This window comes from Pestalotiopsis fici (assembly GCF_000516985.1).
Source record: "Pestalotiopsis fici W106-1 unplaced genomic scaffold PFICI_Scf_12, whole genome shotgun sequence".
In the NCBI taxonomy this organism is placed as follows: domain Eukaryota; kingdom Fungi; phylum Ascomycota; class Sordariomycetes; order Amphisphaeriales; family Sporocadaceae; genus Pestalotiopsis; species Pestalotiopsis fici.
The window spans coordinates 720,074-740,199 of record NW_006917102.1 but is presented as its reverse complement, the minus strand read 5'-3'; the positions used below and the strand labels follow the sequence as shown (position 1 = coordinate 740,199).

Sequence of the window (20,126 nt, the reverse complement as noted above, 5' to 3'; positions counted from 1 at the left end):
TGACACCGGATGACCTCGCAGCTCCGGAGGGAGGGGGAAAGGGGGTAGTGCGCGTCTCTTTTGCATTTACCGCCCGAGGGAAGAAAAGGGAGGAAAAGAAAAAGAACCACATGTCCAATGTGTACATTTTCTCTTGGTTCTACCTTCAGGTGTCCGCATGGGCGGAGCGGAGCCTAGTAAAAGGTCCCCCAAAGGTTCCACTGGGCGGAGAAGATCAGTGTCTGTTCCTATTCAGGAAAGCATTGCGTATGCATATTCAAGATGGTTTGAAAGCAAGAAGCGACCGTGCAATTTTCAGAGAGCCAAATAAGGTCTAATAATATACATTACTACATTAAAGGTAGGTGGTCAGGTATTATATGGTTTCTCGCTCTTGCTCTATTGCGGTCATGGCCACATCCATGCCATGCTGCCCCACGCGCGGTGGGTGAGAATTGAGTCTAGTAGAAGAGCTGCAGAGGAGAGGAGAGGACAGGACAGGACAGGACAGCCTAGGTAGGGGAAGTGATGCTCGGGATGGATTGGAGAATTTGGGGATTGGTGAGGAGAGGAGGGGAGGGGAGGGGGGATGCCCTTGCATCAAAGATTCGTCAATATGAGCTGCGACATGGGACCACCCACTTTCAATTAGCATTCGCACGTAAAAACAGAGCTCCCCATGCTCTTGTAGAGAAACAAAAGAAGTCTAGCCCTTTCTCTCGGCGTGCGTATGTTAGCTGGTCAGAAAATGACCCTGCCAATTCGTATATATACACACACCTGAATCCAGCCGAATGCAGCTCCTTGCTCTCGGATGTGCTTCATGCGGCGCACTGATCTGACGGGAATCTCGTGGCAGCCTGGTCTCTATTGTGTAGGATTCGTCTGTCGTGCCACACCTCGGCACCATCGGGGTGGTGTGTCCAGCTAGAAGGATAGCACGTAGACCCGTTAATCCAACAGGACTTTAAGCCCAAGGGGTCAAGAAAAAAAAAAAAAAAGCAAGCCCCTGTCTGGATCCTCTTCCATGCACAGATAGATCATCGTGGGAGAGACAAGTGAATGGTTCTCGGCGTCGCGGGGGACAGGCGGCTACTTTCTAGGGTTGTAAAGTGTGGCTGGATGCCAAAGCTATATGCCATGGGTAGTAGGGCTGGCCTGACTGCGTAAAATGGAGGTGGTTATATGGATTACAAGACGACAAGCGAGCACCGGCGGGCATACATATAAACGGTCGCCTGATATAGCGGCAGGGGAGGGGTTTGAGTGCCCAGTTTGGGCCATACATCAGACTATTGCTGATGCTGGCTGCTGTTCGGCGCTCAATTATAGACAAAGAGTATTTGCACATACCATAAAGGTTAGCTGCCAACTGTTCGTGCATGAGCACTCGATATCGCTTGTGGTGGCTGATTAATAGAACCGGCGGGATTATCAAGAGAAAGCTGGTTGATGACCAGGCATGTACGTAGTATGCAGGACCTGAATTCGTTTGCACAAGAAACCTGGTTTTGCACTTTGTGGTGCGGTGACACGGATGAGACTGGTAGAGAGTATAGGCCGCCGCAACCTATCTCACGGGCTCTGGATGCCTGTCGCCAAGCCATATTGCTGACGCTGTTCCTCGCCGTCATCTTCCATTCATGGGGGTCATATTCCTCGGTGGTTGCTGGGTGAGCATTTCAAAATTGAAGGGGATTAGCCACAAGCAAGCAATATGCATTTTTTCCCTCGTCCTGTAGACGATTTGGATTCTCCTAGTATATCTTTTTTGAGTCTTATCGACCTGCCCTCTTCTTATTGGGTGCATACTACCCTGCGTACGGAAAACTGTGGCTATTTAACCTTCTTTGCGCCACGCAGATGATGGCATCGGTGGATGGGTTCGTGCCGTCGAGTTGGGGAGCGTAGGATCGTGGAGTGGATTGGATCTAGAAGCTCCCCGAGCTTGGCACACACTGCTGATACCATAGTAGCACTACTATCATGTAGATGATGGGATGACATGGCACCGTTCGAATGGGAATCCAGGGCCGGGCAGGGGCACCCGGGGGAACAGCCCAGCGGCAGCAACAGTCCCCCTTCAGAGCTCCAGCTTGGGTCTGGGTGGACGGCTTGAATCCCCATTTGCCTATTGGAGCCATGAAAGCCGACCACGGTCTGGACCTGCCTGGGGGGCAACGCACGCTGCCAATTCATTCATTCGGAGCCGAATACAGTCTAGATTTCAACAGTCGGCTCTTTTTTTAGCGTCTCGTACGCGACGAGATACCCTGATGTAGATACCATGGAACTACTCTGGGCAGAATTTGGCGCGCGCGGACTCCGGTGCAATATGAACTTTGTATGGAGCCTTGGAAAACATGGCAAGGCGAAACGGTGCCAACAGTTTTTTGTCGGAGATGACAGTCAGATAGTCTTGATGACCTATTGATCATGAAAAATATTCTGTAGAGTTACAAAGTGCATTGACGAATGCAAGCGCGTTTATGGATCACTCTTTGAGAGGTAGAGTCTGCAGTCAGTCCCTGCTTTTTTTCCACCATTCCATCTCACTTGCATTGCGCGTCTGAATGTAGGTGGTGCATAATATCTGTACGCGTGCTGCGTATGTATGACGGCACGAGCCCATTCAACAGTGGCAATCCTCCACAATCCATAGCATTGTCCGGGTAAGTGCAGGCAAAGATATAAATTGATGCAAAGCCACATTGTTCAATCACACATTATCGCGCATACAACTACCAGTGACCCTGCTTTTCTGTCCCTGACTTTATTTATTTATTCGTTTTCTGCCAAATGGCCGACCACCGCGTGATCAGGGCATCGCTCATGATACTAAAATTGGACATATTGGCTACCTTTGTTGGCCCTGATTATTGTTCTCATTCGTTCGTTTAATTTGTGCCGACGGGTACTACCAAAGCGTAAATCATTCGACTTCCCCTATCATGGGCCACGCGACGTCGATGCACCTTTGATGAAGATAAGAGCGGAAAATCAATCAAAATGCGCATGAGGGGAACGATTCTTGTAAGGAAAGACGCAAGCCATACATCGATCTGCACAGCCAAGTTTGATGGACCCCTAACCCATGGGCTTACAGCCACTTGCTGCTAAGGTATGGCGCAAAAGTAATAAGAACCTAAATGAATGCTGTGTACTCTGTACAGCTGCGACGATTAGCCATTGATCATTGCTATTACTTGTTCAAACCCCATAAAAGTAGAATGAGGCAAGCTTTTGGGAAAGTGCGCATCTCATTGGCCATGCAAAGGCGGAAAAGCAATTCCTCCCAAACATAGGAGACGTGTTGCTTCTTTGCAAAAGTGGCTGTTTACGAGCTTAAATGCGAGACAGTGAGGCTCAGCGAGTTACTGCTCGGACATGATGCTTGGGCTCTGGTTGGTCCATTTGCTGGGAAGGATTTCCCAAGTCCATTGCGATGAGAGTTTTTGTCGCCACTCGTATCCTGTATCCTTTTCTTATCCTTTTTCGCATTCTGTTAGCTAATTCCTACGGCTGTATCTATCTTGTACGTATAGTACATGAACGACAACAAGAAGAAGAACGCCTCCTCTCATAAACTTCCTCTGACAGCAACTAGTGCGACACAAGGCGCGGAGCTGGGTGTGCGCCGTGGGGTCATCTCCGGAGACTTTTAGGGGGAGCATTAATGACCATTCAGGCAATGATCAGACAGAGCCCTCGGCTCGTACCGAGTTGTGGACGCAGGGCTCTCTTGACTAAACCTAGCCTCCAAGGCATGTAATAGTAGACATGGTAATTGGGCATCTGCACACATGGCTATGAACCGTGATGAGGTAGGGGCTTTCAAGGGGGGGGTAATTCCCCCTCTAGAAATACTGTAAACAAATGTCTCGTAGCAATCATATTCCGTCCGGCAAAATATCCATCTCTTGCTCGGACGATGCCCCTAGCAGAGGAATGAATGAGATATACGTATACCACGCCCAGACCTACCAACCCATCTTCCGACCATACGAGCGGCGAGCCAGACCTAGGCCGGTTCTGGACAGGCCACCCCAGCCCTGAGCTGGTTCTTGGTCCCTCTCCGTCAGCTAATCCACCCGGGTACATACCAGCAGCAGCCATGGCACTAAGTACATACAGCCTACAGACAACTATTGACACTTGCACGTCTACTTACCATACAATCGCACGCACAAATTCAATGGTACATCAGAAAGGGGAATTATCATTTCAATCATTTTTATTCCTAAACGAGACGTACAGACGAGCGGTCGCGGTATTCATGAATGAATTTACCCCCTTTGACCTTTGCCTGCCCGCATACAATCAACGTTGCCAGACCAGACATATCAGCCCAGGGCGGCGCTGCGCTCAATATTTGCTAGTGCCTAGAACGGGAGGCATGCTGAACGAACCGGCTCATGACTTGTTTAGCGGTCCCAGAAGACGAAAAACTGCCTAAATTAGTATAGAGCACATAGTGCACCTATTTCTCCTTGTAACTCTTTTTTTTTCTCTTGCACTTGACAACCATAATAGTGCAGCGGCCAATTTAGTGCCGGGATGGGTGCCCTACTACGGATGGAGGGACCACGGCATGTTCTAGACCTTTGGGAACTGAGGGCGAGGATGACGAATCTTGGGGCCGATGGACAGACTCCATAATGGAGACAGTAGATCGCAAAAAAGACTTGCAATAGTAGTAGTAGTAGTGGTAGTAGTAGTAACGACGTTTTNTTTTTTTTTTTTTTCCTGCCCCAGCTCTTGACTCAGTCGCAAAATATGTCGGAGTTTGGGTCTCGTCGCATGACATCCAGTCATTCAGTCCCCCCCGCCGTCTGGCTGGCCGTCATTCCAGGCTGGGGCTGAGTGAGCATGAGTAAACAATCTGACATGTTGTCTATCTGTCTGTTTGCCTGTTGCCTGCTCTGCTTTGCTTTGCTTTCTCAAATCACAGGAGGGTGAGGCTCTCTTTGGTGTATGTTTTTTTGCATTGTGGTCGCCGAGCTAGACTGAAACACGCAATGAAAAGTAATCAAGAAATAGAAGAGGAAAAAAGAAAAGACGATTGATATAAACTGGGGATCAGTCATTGTCTGACTGGTGTCGCGCGTATTACACATGTAATTAATGGTTAATTATGCACCGAAAGACCTTGACGAACGAATAACGTGCAGTTGATGTAATTAATTCTAGTCTTGTGCATCCTTGATGTTCATGTTGTGATAGATCCATTAAATGTACACTGTATGGTGTGTAGGTGTTGTGCAATTCGCAGTAGTCACCATCATCATCATAAGCACGGCCGGTAATTGGACGAGTATGTAGTTGGGGTACATGAGAGGGGAATTCAGCATGGAATGGGCTGAACATGAGCGACGTGCCCAGCAGCTCTCGTGTGGTAACGCATCATCCAACTCTATTGAAAATGGATTTCTAAACCCCCCACAATACGGGCTCAATTCCGTGTAGGCACACAGTTGACTACTACCATGTACAGACCTGAATGGAATGGATGCTGGGATGTACACGCGATGCCAGGATATCTTCCCCCCCTTACCCTTCCCTCCGTCTTCCTGGTAAACGAGCTGAACCCGTCCGTTCTCTCACTACTACTGGAGCTGAACAGGCTAGTCCGGATCGGATACCCCATCTCTGATCGTATCCGCCAAGACAATAGACCTCCCCATTCGCGCAGCCGACCTGACCGTCATCTAGTGGGATGCGAGGAAAAAGGCAGGGTTGGGATTTTCTTTCGCTGAGCGACATCCGTGCTGAGGAGTGTGTGTGTGTGTGCAAGTGAGCAGGAAATAGCTGTTTGTAAGGCAGTACATAGGTAGTGGTAGGTGGGTATCAAGTTTCAAATGCATCTCCGAATCTTTTTGACAAATTATTCATCATGATCACTCATGAGATCTCTTGCCTTGGGTAAGCTGTTCATTGCCAAAGAGTGGGAAAATATGCAAATCACTTTTGCTACTCTCATTATATGACTCTGGTAACATCTTCTATTGAGCCATGTTGCCACGAACTCTGTTTTATTTCACTTTCCAGAGCCATGTAGGTTTGCCATGTTCATGAGCATGCGTAGGCAAGTAGGTAGGGACGGAGGTAGGTACAGTAGTCTATTTCATGGGTCGGTCATGCCCCCGTGCAATCCATCCGTCGGCACACCCCTGCTCATAGCTGCTAGTAGTACTGTGTAGTAGGAGGAGGTAAGTCAGGTAGCGCACCAGACCTACATACAATATGTATACCTACCTACCTACACGTACATGCTTTGTACACACTTGGACTAGGCCAACCGACAGACAGAAAGACAGACGGACAAACCAGGGGCTGGAAGCGCAACACCCTGGTCAATTCAACAGCTATTCCCCCGAACGAGGTCTGATGGATACCTACCTAGTACATACTTCCCTTTACCTACCTGGCCTAATTACCATACAATCAATCCAGCTAGCTACCTACCTACCTACCTACATTACATACCCTACCTACCTACTTATTAGCCCGGCAGCAGGTGGGCAAGGTGATCGCATCCCACCAGCCGCGCCGCCCGTGGCTCCTTCTTCCAGGTACTGGGTAGTATGTATTGTGCCCTTTTCTCTCGTGTCGATTCCTAGGGACGTGAGCTACGTGATCATCGCTGAGGCGCCTTTTCTCACTCAGCGCTGACCGTGCGACACCAGAGCAGGCAGGGCAAAGCACGCACACTCAATCCCTCCTCTTTTTCTCTCTCTCTCTGCCTGTCAAAGCCCCCTGATTCAAACCATACTGCATATGGTGCATGAAAGACTGACCGCCGCCTACATATGTATACATACGCACATACATACTACTGCTGCATTATCCAGGCACAAAAAGTTTCCGTAGCTCTGAGCTATTTGGAGTTCCAAGTCTTTTTTTCTTGCAAGGACGGACGACCTGACGTTTCGGACAAACCCCTGTACAGATCTAGTCAGCGTGCCAATTAAGCGGAGTCGAATAAGGACTGGTCAATAAAGCCAATCCCGGAATCTTGGATGCGCAGGGGGTGTGCAAAAGATGGAGGGTCGCCAAGGAATCCAGGGCATCAGGCTAGCTTATTATTATTATTTTTACTTCTTTTTGTCCTTTTCTCTCTCCCCTCTTGCTCTGCACTTTGCCTGCTGACCTTCCGATATATGGGGAACTCTATTTGCAGTGCGTACTATGTAATATATGTAGCAGGTCTCAAGGGTATGTAGACAGGCAAACCAGGTATCCAAGCACTAACTACTTTCTGGGCCGGTAGTGGCGAGCAGGAAAGCGTGAACAGCTACAGTACATAGACGGCAATCCTTGGGAGGACCAGACTACCTTTGAAAGATCCCTCCTTCTTCATACATTTCAGACTTGCCCTATCCTCCCTTACTCGCCCATACTTACTTACTTACTTGCTTCCTCATACTTTATTCTTTTCCATCAGTTTCTACTTCTCGTCTGTGAATTTCTCTCCAAGTATACGGGTGTTCATCTTTTTTTTTTTTTTTTTTTGCGGCTCTCCGAGATCAGCCCAACCGTCTGGTGGCTGGCTGTCACTAATTCGGCGCCACAAGATACTGGTCTTTACACTTGTGACAGGTACAAATTACCTCTATCACTTTACCTATCCTTTCCCTCTGCGCTCTTCCCAATCCTCCCGGAGTCGATATTGTGGGCCACATTGTGTCTGTCCCAAATGTCTGACTGAGGCTGTCAAAGTGTCTCTGGCAATTCGAAACTACATTACTGGGAAGCTCGGAAAATCGAACGGTCTGAAACCAACGATTGAACTTGTAGACAGACAGACATTAAGACGACTCGCAACTTCAAGCCGGCGAATAGGGGCACCAAGGATAATCACTGCGAAGAAAGAGAAATAGAGTTCAGTCGCGCCCAAATACCTGGCGGCAGCTTTTCTTGCTGCGAGCCAAAAGTCAAATAGCCTTCTGCGCGGCATACATAACAAGTAGCTCAACGAGAGGGACAAAAAAAAAAAAAAAAAAAGGCACCTAGTGGTTTTTGGTTTCTTTCCCTTCCTTTCCCACACGCCCACGCGCGAGCTAGACGAGACTCTAAGGACGCACCCCCCGGACCACGCTCTCGACCTGGGCAAGGTTAGAGGAATCCCGTCCCAGAAAAGCAAAGCCCAGGGTGTTCAGCAGAGCCCAGTATAGGGTACGTACTCTACTTGGTCGGGAAAAGGAAGCATAGCACATCAAACTCCATGTACCCCAATCCTGGCCTCCCAATCAGCCCAATCTGGTCCCGTCGTTCTATTATATATGAGATTTGACCCCCTCGACAGACGCCTCCCGCAAGCCCATTCTTGTAGATCAAACGTCCCCACCCCAACCACTACCAAGATTCATCAACACCAAAGAACATTTACTGCTGCATGCCACTGCTGCATTGGTTCTCTGTATACTAATATTTCTAGGTGGGCTGACTACTTATATCTTTTGAGATTCAACCCGACGGCTTTCTTCTCTCTTGCTCTACGCCGGGATTTCGAAAAGTATTGTAGATCTGACCGTCTGTCTATACTACTTTTTGTCTCCTTCTAGTCCCGGTATCTAGAAAAGAGTCGTCCAACCCGTCGTCTTCTGTGTTAATCCTTCTTCCTACTCACTACCCCCCAAGAGTGAAGAGCGGAAATCGGATCAACATGAACCATCAAGACCCGAACCATCTCCCTCGGGATCCCAATGGAGTTGCAAACTCCAACCAGCAATCTAGCCAGATGGCCCCGCAGATGGCCTCAGACCAATATATGCAAAGCTTTGCATCAAGACGGCCAGCAGCTGGTGGGTTGCCACAGTTCACCCTGCCCGACCGGACTGCGGTTGAGGCGACACCGAGTATGCACAAAGATCCCTCCTGATACCACTTCACAAAAGGCATGAAACAGGACCCAGAATTAACAGTGTTGCAGGAATCCCTATCCTCAATGGCTTGGACGGTTTAAGTCCACCTGGCAGTCAGTACTCGAGCCAGAACAGTACCAGCTCTCACTCACTGAGTTCTCAAGGCGGAGTCAGTGGCCCATACGGACAGTCATCGTCGGCCTGGTCAATGGCAAACCAGGCATCTCCTTCATACACCTATACTCATACTCCATCGGCGGTATTGACCCCTGGTGCTTCCCGCGGCGGCATCTTGTCACAACCTCCTTCTTATACACAACCCGCCGTTACGCAACCGCCTACACCTACAACGATGGCACTTCCTCCCCTTCACGGACAGTGGCCTTTGCCTGGCCACTTCTCCCAACAGCAACAACAACAAAGATCACCACATCAGTCCATAGGCGGAAGCCAGCTCCCGTCTCCAGGCGCCCATCTAAGCCAGCAGCTGCCCTCTCCGGGCTCCCATCTATCGTTTTCAGCCGCCGGACATTCCATGTCCACTCTCAGCCACAGTCCGTTTTCAAACTACGGATCCCGCGGCCATCCGCAAAGCGGCTATCAGTATCCGAACGCAGTGTTATCGAACATGACGAATCCTGGAGGCCAAATGACAGTGTGTGGTGGCGTTGGAGCATATCACCCAGGAGCACCATACACGCTGGGTAGTCACCATGCTGCCATGTACCCCCATCCACACCAAGCAAACAACCAGACGGATCGTCCTTACAAGTGTGAGACTTGCTCGCAGTCTTTTAATAGGAATCATGACCTGAAGCGACACAAGCGAATTCACCTTGCAGTCAAGCCGTTTCCTTGCAACTTCTGTGACAAAAGCTTCTCTCGCAAGGACGCCCTCAAGGTGAGTTTTCCCTACGCCTAGAGACTACGATGTGATACTAATATCTTCCCCACAGAGACATAGACTTGTGAAGAATTGCGAGGGCAAGGCACAAGAAAACAACAGCTCATCACCACAGTCAGAGATTCCGCAGTCAGAGCTCAAAACTGAAGAGAACGAGTACGATTTCAACAGCGGCTCCCAGCCACCACAACCTCCACATTACGCATCGGATGTGGCGTGATCATGCCAGCATACGAAAAGGAAAGAAAGTACATTGGCATCAGCATCTTTGAGAGCATAGACACTAAGGGCGCAAGCTGGGCATTGGCCGGGGAATAAAATGAAAAGAATGGTTTGGTTTAGAGGCGTACCGGCTCTCAGGCATGGTGAAATGGAAGCATACTGGATTCGACTCATACCTGGAGTACTCGGAGCTGGAGTTCTGGGAGTACTGGAATGCAGATGCCTCTCCTGGCATCATGATTTTGCAATCTTTTCTTTTTCTTCTATATTCTATTCTTTTTTCTTTAACATGGAGGGCACGACTTTTCGTCTTAAGGTGTTTTCGTGCACTTGGGCGGACACTGCGGTGTACTATTCTCTACGACTGACGACGATTCACGGCCGCAATTCACCTCGCACGTTTTCAAGAGGAGGATCCATCCGCGGATCAGCATATCACAGGACTCGCCAAACCGGATTATGCCCACGAATTTACACGGTTGTAACAGTATATTTTACGATAAATTTTACAGAGAGACTCTACTCATTGATTCTCTTACTGTAATGATTTTACGGTTCGGGCAAACGTGGATCTCGACTGGATCAGCCGCCTTATTCATCGAGCCCCGGATTATATTACATGGTACTTTTCGCCACGAACGGCAGGATATCATGTGGGTTCACTCGCCAACATTTTTCTTGGGTTTGCGACTTTCTCTTCTCGAATTGGTCGAACTATAGAGGGCAGAACTCTGTTTCTCATGATACCCAATGCCTACCTATGCCTCTGTGCTAGGCGGTCTTTTTTTTTTTCCCAAATGATTTTACGACTTACAACTTTGGGTTATACAACGGCGCTGCTTTCCGTCATTCCTGATTTCTTGCTCTACGAGGCAGTTGTTACAGATACAGACAATTCTTTCGGCTTTGTTTTCAAGCGCAAAATCGTTCTGGTCAGGATTGGCACGACTTCTTCAGCAAACAATTTCATTCATCAGTGATGGCAGTTTCGGTAATGGAATCCGTTTAGTGGACTTTGATACAGCGACTTGACTGTTCTTCTCAAAGCCTTCATCGGGCCAAACACCGTGCTTTATTGCTTTTATTAGTATCAGTTGTTCGTTTGTAATAAACTTGGTGAATCAAGTCGTATCACACAATAACAAACGCTTCCCTTCCAGGCTCTGTGATCTCTTGCTGCTATAACATGACTTGCGATCCTAGCATTGACGTCTCGGAATTTCCACCCACTAGCCCCCAATGTATCAGCAACATCCGTCGCTATAATCTAGCTCTTGATCGATAGTATGAACGACACAAGATCCATGTGGTTTCTTACCTGATCCAGCTAGTCTAGCGTCTACCTAACTATCGCAGGGTCTTTCCACATGGCTCTGTCAAACTCTATTTGGCAGCCACTGAAGAGCCATAAAGACACCCTGACACGTTCCAACAGGACGGGGTGGCTTTCGGGCGAGGTTAAGGCCATGATCAGTCTCGAGCTAACCCAGGAGCTGTCCTCCCAAGACTCTATGACGGTCGCTGTTTCATCAGAATAGCTTGGTGAATTGGGGTCCGAGTCTTTGTGATGGTATCCATCTGCCTACCTACCCATCTCGTAGCTGTATCTTTCAGGGGCAAGTACAGAGAAGATATTTTGGTAGTGAGAGAACTGGGCAAGTCTAAGCAAACCCCCAACCCCACAAGACGTTTGTCTGGCCGATCGATGGATGCCTTTTAGTTGGTCGCGACTCTGACATCCCCCTTCACCCATCAACCCCATTCATCAGAACTCTAATTCGCTGTACGTGGTAGAGAGGCCATGTAAACTCTTGGGTTCCGGTTGCCCCCCCTCCTTGCAAGCGGAGCCCCCTATGAGAGGTTAGGGTAACCGAGAGGCCCAGCTGAGCTTTTCCCAGCTAGTTGGCCTTAGTACACCGGCGCGGTCCTGGGGCTGGGCAGCGAGCGAGTACACAAACGAAGCGATACTGTTTACAGGCTAGATTCCCCTGTGCCGGAATCCCGTTTTAAATCGGACGGATTGTGAAATACATGCCTTGATGAGTCTAGCTGTTCTCTTTTGTCGGATGGGGTAAGACTGGTGTGCAGGATTAATGCTTTCCTCAGTAGTTGAGCCATTCGGGGCCATGAAGAGACTGAGAGAAAGAGGTTGTTGGTACAGTGATACGCGCGGCTGCTAATCATGGTCAATATTACTCGCGCTTCCCCGTCTGAGCGTAGGGACAGCCCTTTTGCTTCCTCCCCATCTTCTGTACTACTGCATACGGCCGCTCGCTCGCTGGCCTTGTCTCGCCCATCGTGTTCTTTGTCATTTGCCTGCGTGAAGTGAGATGGAAGCCCAAAATATCAAGCTCACTACATGCGCTTTGTAGCCATTTGCAATCTGTCTTTTTCGTTTATGTTTCATGTTAGACGCAATCATATTGGCAAGATACCCGAGAAGCCTTACTCGTATAGAAATGTAGTGATACCCAGCAGGTCCCGAGGGCATAGATATCCACATATAACCCGAAAACACCCTTTGATGGATCAGACAGGTTAAGCAAAAAAACCACAATACATCTCCCTCACAGACCCTCTCTCACACCGATTTACAACTAAAGAGAGGATGAGAAAACAAGTCCCCACACGCTGAAAGGGCGACGCTACCCGCACTCGCCGGCTTGGCCTTTTTGCTGTAGTGTAGCGCTATACTAGGCGCTGCACTATGCATGTCACAGCTGGGCTCAGCCAGCTAATCAGCAAAAATCAGCCCATACTTACAGCAAAACCCCATATTAGACTGCGCGGAACCTGAACCCCGGGAAGGGTTACTACCAGGTAAAAAGGTGAGCTGGGCCCTTTCTTTGGTTAGTAGCGACGGATGCCCCCTGGGGATCAAGGACCCGGTGGGTAAGAAGAAGAAAAATGCCCCAGGGCGGCGAAATGACTCCCGCATTATGTATGCACACTACATTGAGCTTGGCTTGGGTTGAGTAAGCATGAACCGAGCGAGAGGGACGGTATAATTCATAGTTCAGGGCTGTAAGGCAGTCCAGCCCACCTGGATTTGGCCAGCAGTTCGTATCCTAGATATCCCAGTTGGCTGGAATGGCCTGCCTTTTTCTGGGTCAAGAGAAAAGAGAGTGGACTGTATTAGTAGGGAAAAAATTGATAAGCAGGCGAAATTGGTCATTGAATCCCTTCTTCAACTCTCCCGGTAGGCGGGCCTTGAGAGGGATGATGCAGAAAAAAAGAAAGAAAGGTCTAGATCTCTGGGCTACCTCCACCCCGGAGGAACGCCACGTCGTGAGGCTGAACCGGCCGTTAACGTCGATGGACTGTGCATTTATTGATATCGCTCTATTTAGAACCTACTTGCCCAACTATCTCTTCTCTACATGATCCAATTCCCGCAAACCAGCTGAAAGAAAAAATGCTTTTGTTCAAGAAAAGAGACAAATCTCCGGCTGGGCTTTCCCAACGTAAAAGCTACTAGAACAATTATTTCCCTCATTTTCGTCTTCCTCCTTTAACCTCTCCGGGCCAGGCGACGTCAGCAGCCAATCTCGAATAATGCGAGATTAAAACCGAAAAAGTTTTGGGCCATCATTAAAAAAAAAAAAAAACAATTGTCATTGTGCTGTGGGTGAACTATGTGTCTCGGTAAAAAGACGCGCAGCAAGACCTGTCCATTTGGCCTGCCGATATAATGGTGCCATTGTGAGACAAGGACTAATTAGAGAGGCATTTCGACCCGGTGCGGCAGGTCGAACTTTGGATCATGATTATCAGTCAATTTAATTTCATTGCGCGATATATTTTCTCTCAAGATGGCCAATCAAGAGATAATGAGAAGACAGACGGAAAAAATGATTGATGGATTTATGAGGATCAACTGAGTCTAATCATGGATCATTACCATGTACCAGTACTGGGTCACTGTACAAACAAGATGGACGACTTATCCCAATGTTTATCTTTAATTATTCGACTCGACTCAATTAAGATGAGCAAAGAATACTGCGGTAAGTAGTGCGAGTTGTGAATGCAATATATACTGCATCAATATGCCAGCAATGCTGTTACGCAGCAGCCTAAAAGTCCCATGTTCGTTAAGAATAACTGAAAATCAAGTACTCTTCCCCCTCACACCCTTCATCACTGTAGTGCAATAATTTCTCTTCACTGGCTGAGCTATCAAATGTGAACGCAGCTGCTGAGATGTTTTCCCCCCGCTCTCAAGGCATGGATGCACCCGGTAGTACGGTCTTGTTTCAACGGCACGGTCAACAGCCCACCGGGGTATTCTCCCTTTTTTGGTAAATCAGCTCCGGGGTTCTGTATGACCTGAGAGGTGCAGGACCCGCCGCAGACCTCTTGTCCAAAGAAGGGCGGCAAGGAGGAAAGGGGGGTGTAAAAGAAAGCAATAACTAGAGACTAAGCCTGTGCGACGATATAGGTCCCATGTGTACATGATCTCGATCTATTCGCAAAGTCGACTGCTTTTGTGTTCTCCCATGTTGGGTTCGGAAATGTATAATCCTCGTGGTTGACCATTGCAAGGACAGTCGGTGTCGTTGTTCGATAGTTGTCCCGGACTATTGAATAGTTTGCATAGTCTCTGCCGTGAAAGGGCCCCCCCTTTACCTTTACCCGGTAGTTCCAAATCAAGTAAATCGTGGTGCGGACAATTGAGCAGTTTTCTGTAGTACTCAGAGAGCGAGTTTCAATATTTCCTTGCCAAATATTCCAATTCCGGCCCAACAAAAGAATGTAAGAATGGAAACGCGACCGAGCTTCGACAGCTGGACGAACCATCAACGCCCCGACCTAACTTTCCTTCCGTGACACAAGACCAAGGGCGGGCGGAGAAATTTCTGAGTGGACCAAACGGGCATGTCGTGTCAAGCACCTCGTGTCGCCTTTGCCGTGTCACCAATGTCGTCGAATTAGGCTCATGCGATGGTTATTCTACTGCTCTGCTGAGAGTCCCGTTCGGCAGCTCAGTGGTGTATGATACAGTAGGGCCTTTGTTGTTCATGGTATTGTACATGTCTCTTTGCTCAGTTCAAGCAAGCTGACCCGTCTCGTCATTTTCTGCTGCTATGCTCTCCTATACACGCCAATCAAAGTAATCTCCCCCTTGGAAGGAGACCTACATCCAGTCATTTGTCAATCGACTTTGGCCTCGGAACCATATTCAGTGGGCATTGGACACACAGCATGACAATGGTTTTGGGCTTTTTTTCCCCCCATATGAGACCAGCATCGGGGAATACAAAGGCTGTGTGTGGGGTTTTGTGGTTGCACATCATGCAGGTTCAAAGATGGGCATTCCCGGTTGTCGGGAGCCTGCAGGTTGATATGCGTCAGATAATGTTGCCGATCATTGTGGCTCAGCGATTTCTGGTGAAATTCTTTCGACGAGAGACCATCTTTGAGAAAAAGTAGCCTCGTTTGGGGACCTTCATGCTGAGATGTGCTCGTCTAGCCTCTCTGCGATTGGATGACAGCTTCGTCGGATGTGTTGCAAAACATGCATATCGACAATGTTGTTCCACACGACATATATAAGCCCTTTGCTGGTTAATGACACCTGATAGGTTCACAGCAATGTGGCGGATCTCGACCTCGGTGCCGTGGCCGCAGCGTTCATGGCACATGCTTGGTGCGAAAGTACCATCTTGGGCATACGTGCATTCAACATGTGCAAGCACTAGATCTGTCCTTTGTGATTTACTAGCGAGGGATCAGCTGCGACCTTTGCGGCTGTATGCATTATGGCTCCTGTTGGGCAGCATGTAATACCAGGTTCGGGGGTATTGTGTAAAAAGAAAATACTCGGCTTGCTGCAAAGTCTTGTATCACCTCAGACGCACAGATCGTGGCTCCCGTCGCCCCCTTCGAGGATCATGTAGGAATCCTTGCTACAGAGTACTTGACCTTTATCGATAGCTCACATATGCTAGCCACGGGCGATGTGTCTTTTGGTTCACATATATGGCTCTCTTCTAATAATTTATGGTCACTTATAGACTTGGGGCCGTGTTTGACAGTGGCGGCATGCCGAATCTTCTGCTGAACGGTCATCCATTTCGTGTCTCTTGTCAATCTCAGAATTATACAGTCCTAGTAGAGGACCTGTAGGTCGCGTCAAGAGTTGCAACGCATAACCCAAGTTTTGACTTCTTTGGCTAGAAATGACTATGATCATACAGCAGATGTTATTCTCATTCAACCGTGCACTTGTATCCAGATCGGCCGCGTCAAGCTTTCCAACAATTTTGAAGCATTGATCCTTTGCATGTCGTAACTTGATTATTCGCTGCAAACAGGGCCTGTGTCTATATGAAATAATTCCAAGATTCCAAGAAATTTGACGACACCTCGACATCAAATACCACTCCTACCAACGCTGGGATCACATCATGTAAACTTTTGTGAGACTCAATATCTGAACCCAGGGTTCTATCATTGTTCTTATTCGTTGCGCGACGAAATCCCCATGTCGTATTCGAAGGGACCTGGCTGTCTTCAAGCACCTCCAGTTCTCATCTGCGCTTCCTAAGGGGCGACCCAAGAATGCCTAGAGAAGAACAAAACATGGAAGCGCCGAGGAACAATATCAAAGCCTGAAACTTTCCCAGGCCATAGCCCGAGCTGACGGGGCGCGTCACGAGCTCGGCGGCAATGGGAGCGGCTAGGATGTTGCCAACGCCCTTGCCAAAAGCCATGAGCGAGAGGATGGGCTGCGGATCATGGGACAGCGTGGAGCCAAACTTTTGCCAAAAGACGACAAAGGCGCCCGCGAACCAGCCGTAGACGAGGGCAAAGGCGAGCACGGCGCCCAGCGACCGGGCAAACCCCCACAGGCAAAAGGCGGCGGCCGACGAGACAAAGGACGAGGCAAACACGAGGACTAGCACGTTGCCGACGCGGTCGCACAGGTAGCCAAAGCTGAGCTGGCCCATGACGCTCGCGAGGTTGTTGGCGGCCAATATCAGGGCGCCCATGGTACCAGCCAGTCCTAGATCCGAAGCAAAGGTTGGTAGGAATAGCGACGGGATATAAAAGCCCAGACCCTGGGACAGGTTGGACAGGGCAAAGCACCAAAAGAGCGGGTTCTTCAGGAAAGACCAGTCGACGGCTCGCAGGGCACCATTATTCGATGTTGGCAGGCGAGCCTTGACCATGGGCAATATCGGGGCAACCAGGACAAACTGGGCAACGGCCGCAGCCCGCAGAGTGGTCTGGTAACCGTACTTTGCAAGCAGGGTCTGGAGCAGAAACGGCAGTCCAGCACCGGCCAGACCGCCACCAGCGTATAGCAGCCCATACGCCAGTCCACGGCGGCGTACGAACCACTCGTCGAGCATGCGCAGGACGGGGAAGCCCAGGATGGCGAAGCCGAGCCCATACAGAAACCCTTGGGTGGCGATGAGACCCGGTACCGAGGTGGCAAACGAGGCTGCCAGCAGAGCGAGCACACACAGCGCCGAGCCGACCACGACCATGTGTCTCTGCCAGTGCTGATATCTCCGTACTAGCGGGCTTGCAATGGGAGCTCCTAGAAAATACATACTGGTGGAGATGGCACCAATCACGGAGATGTTGCTGCTCCCCTCGAATTCGGGCTGCTTTGAATAGTACTCCTGGAAAACACCAAAAGTGAGTGTAAATCCTATTTTTTTTTTTCCCCGTTAGCGGCGAGGGTCTCAAAATACAAACAATATTTATTATAAGGTAGAATCATACCCCAGAGAACAGCTTCAATGACAAAGCTCGCAAACAAGTACTTCCATGCCCCTGGTCCTCCATCTACGGGTGGTAAATGTTGCTCCTCATGGCTCTCATCATCACGCTGGGCCAAGGTCTGCCCATCAGAGAGATCCTGTAATTCGACAGACATATTGTTAAGCACACTCGATTAAATTTAATGCGCAGATACCTCGCAAGTGACTCGCGTCTGTACATACCTCGGGAATATCATATATACTCGATTTTTCTTTCTTCTGGTTGGTAGACAAGCGAGATCGGCTCACGCCATTGACCTCGCTATAAAGAAGCAGTTTTAATTAGTCACTTGACATATAGGGCGTGACTCGCATGATATCAAATCCACTCGACCTGAAATCGGGCAGGTTTCCCCAGAGGAAAAAAAAAATGTCTGTGCCTATGACCTTGTTATGTGGATGGGATGGAGTAGGTTTTCAATCCCACTCCCCTCTCAAGTGTCATTCTATACTCACATCAGAACGATTTGCTTGGTATACTGACATCGTGATGTGGGGAATCCGGGTCCGACTTAGGACCACTCTCCGCGCCAGTGCTCACCTTTGATCTCCATCGTGATGCGTCAATCAATGACACCGCTGGCCTTGGCAATCGGATGTCTGGCCGGTTTCTTGAGAATAAAGTCCAAAGAAGCGGAAGTAAAGGTCGGTTAGCCATCCGAGGGTTGATTGCTGGCAAGCTTCATCACTTGGAAGTTCTGAATCACGGAGCACGCTCTTTGGATTTTAACCCGTTGCGATTTTAGGACACTTGAGCAGTTTGTGATGGCATGAGGTCCTAGCTTGAGAACAATAATGTACAATATTGCCCAACCGATCCCGGTATCGAGCAGAATCAGTCTTGTTCCGGCTCTTTTAGACTTTGTAAAAACAGAATGCAACGTAGAAATTTGCAACCTCCAGCTCCGCGGGTGTGACGAGCATCGGACCACCACCCCGCTCGCGAACGCCCATTCTTTCGCTGAGCGGCCCCAGTATTCGGTCGTCTTTCTCCTTCTCCCAAATGTCCTTGAAGGATTCATGCCATTGCAATTCAAGGTTGTAGTCTTCTGCAAGAGCTCTGAACGCCTCCCATGGCACAACGTACTCGGGCACCTCTTCGACTGCTTCATCCAAGAAGAAGTTGTACTTCCAGCCAAAAGGAGGTCGGAAGATGCCGTCTTCTGGAGTCTTGCCGGGGAATCTCACTCTGTACAGGCTGTTGCCCCATTCCGCCGTTTGCTCAGCTTCTCCCTCCTCATGGTCATCAGATGGGGGTGCTTCACCGTCGGCTTCTTCAGCTTTCTTGGCGCTCATGCGTTCGTTGAATTTGGTGACATTTTCACCAATGATATCAGAGTTGGGTATACATCCAAGCAGCCGACCGCCCTTTCTGAGTGCCCCCGAAACATTCTTGAGCATCTGACGAGCCTTCTGCTCCGACTCAAAGGCGTAATGCATGCAAAACATCATGCTGACAATGTCAAAACCGCGAGCAGGATTGGAGGACTCGAAACCGACATCCTGGATAATGTTGATGTCACCGATTGAAGTGCCGTAGCAATCTTTGGGGTAGAAATAGGCTTCAAACAAGCGTTGGTTGCGGCCACCCCTATGGCCGCCCCTGCCACCCCTGCCGCCTCGTCCGCCTCGTTGTGACATTTGATGGTAGCGATCCTCAGCCTGTTGGATCGAGATTTCGGCGGGGTCCAGACCAACATAGAGTTGTACGGGTTGGGGTGCCTGCTGCCACTTTCCCAAGTCACCACCTTTTCCGCAGCCTATGTCGAGGACCAGCAATTCTTTGCCTCCGACGCCGGCTAAATCTCTGCCCTGCTCATGGGCACCTGGTGTGTGATCCTCATCGGGCGAGAACTTTTGAATGATGGTGCTCTTGACCCAATTGTTGAACACTCGTAGGCCCTTGATGTTGCTGTCTGTCTTGCGCCAGTCTCGACCTCTCTCGGGCACCGCGTTGTAGTGCTGTCGCACGACATCATTAATAGCGCCCCTCGCGGCCTGCTCTGCGGCAATGGCAGCAGCCTTTTCGCGCTCTTCCTGGCGTCTTCTTGCTTCGTCTCGTTCGCGCGAGGAGAGACGTGCTACTCGACCAGGTCTCTTCTGCTTGCGGGCTCCAGCTGAAGGGGACGTCGATCGTTGGCGCTTCTTGGCGGGTTCGAGTTTCTTTGCATCGTAGGGCTGCGGCAACTCGTCTTGGTCTTCGGACTCTTCACGTCTTGCGCTCCTTCCACCACTGCGCTCGGGAGATTGAGAGTGCTTGCGCTTGGTGCCAGGCACGAGACGTTTCTTTGGCCTCACGTTGTCTTCTGCGTCGCTAGCCATGATGAATGTTGCGGATGCGATTCTGGTTTTGGGTGGTGTAACTTGCACGAGTGGAAAGTT

At 49.5% G+C, this 20,126-nt stretch overlaps 3 protein-coding genes across 3 annotated transcripts; 1 reads left to right on the top strand and 2 right to left on the bottom strand.

Moving 5' to 3' along the window:
- Positions 1-8,644: 8,644 nt before the first annotated feature.
- On the top strand, positions 8,645-9,967 carry PFICI_13983 (uncharacterized protein; the record flags this gene model as incomplete). Its single annotated transcript, XM_007842564.1, has 3 exons — positions 8,645-8,837; positions 8,912-9,744; positions 9,800-9,967. The coding sequence occupies 3 exons, from the start codon at positions 8,645-8,647 to the stop codon at positions 9,965-9,967; spliced, it is 1,194 nt and encodes a 397-aa protein (XP_007840755.1).
- A 6,535-nt stretch (positions 9,968-16,502) lies between these two features.
- Positions 16,503-17,860, bottom strand: PFICI_13982 (uncharacterized protein; the record flags this gene model as incomplete). The annotated part of the gene is made up of 2 exons (XM_007842563.1): positions 16,503-17,632; positions 17,707-17,860. 2 exons carry the CDS (start codon positions 17,858-17,860, stop codon positions 16,503-16,505), a joined length of 1,284 nt encoding a protein of 427 aa, XP_007840754.1.
- Positions 17,861-18,599: 739 nt separating this feature from the next.
- Positions 18,600-20,066, bottom strand: PFICI_13981 (mRNA cap guanine-N7 methyltransferase; the record flags this gene model as incomplete). Its single annotated transcript, XM_007842562.1, has 1 exon — positions 18,600-20,066. One exon carries the CDS (start codon positions 20,064-20,066, stop codon positions 18,600-18,602), a length of 1,467 nt encoding a protein of 488 aa, XP_007840753.1.
- Positions 20,067-20,126: the final 60 nt, after the last annotated feature.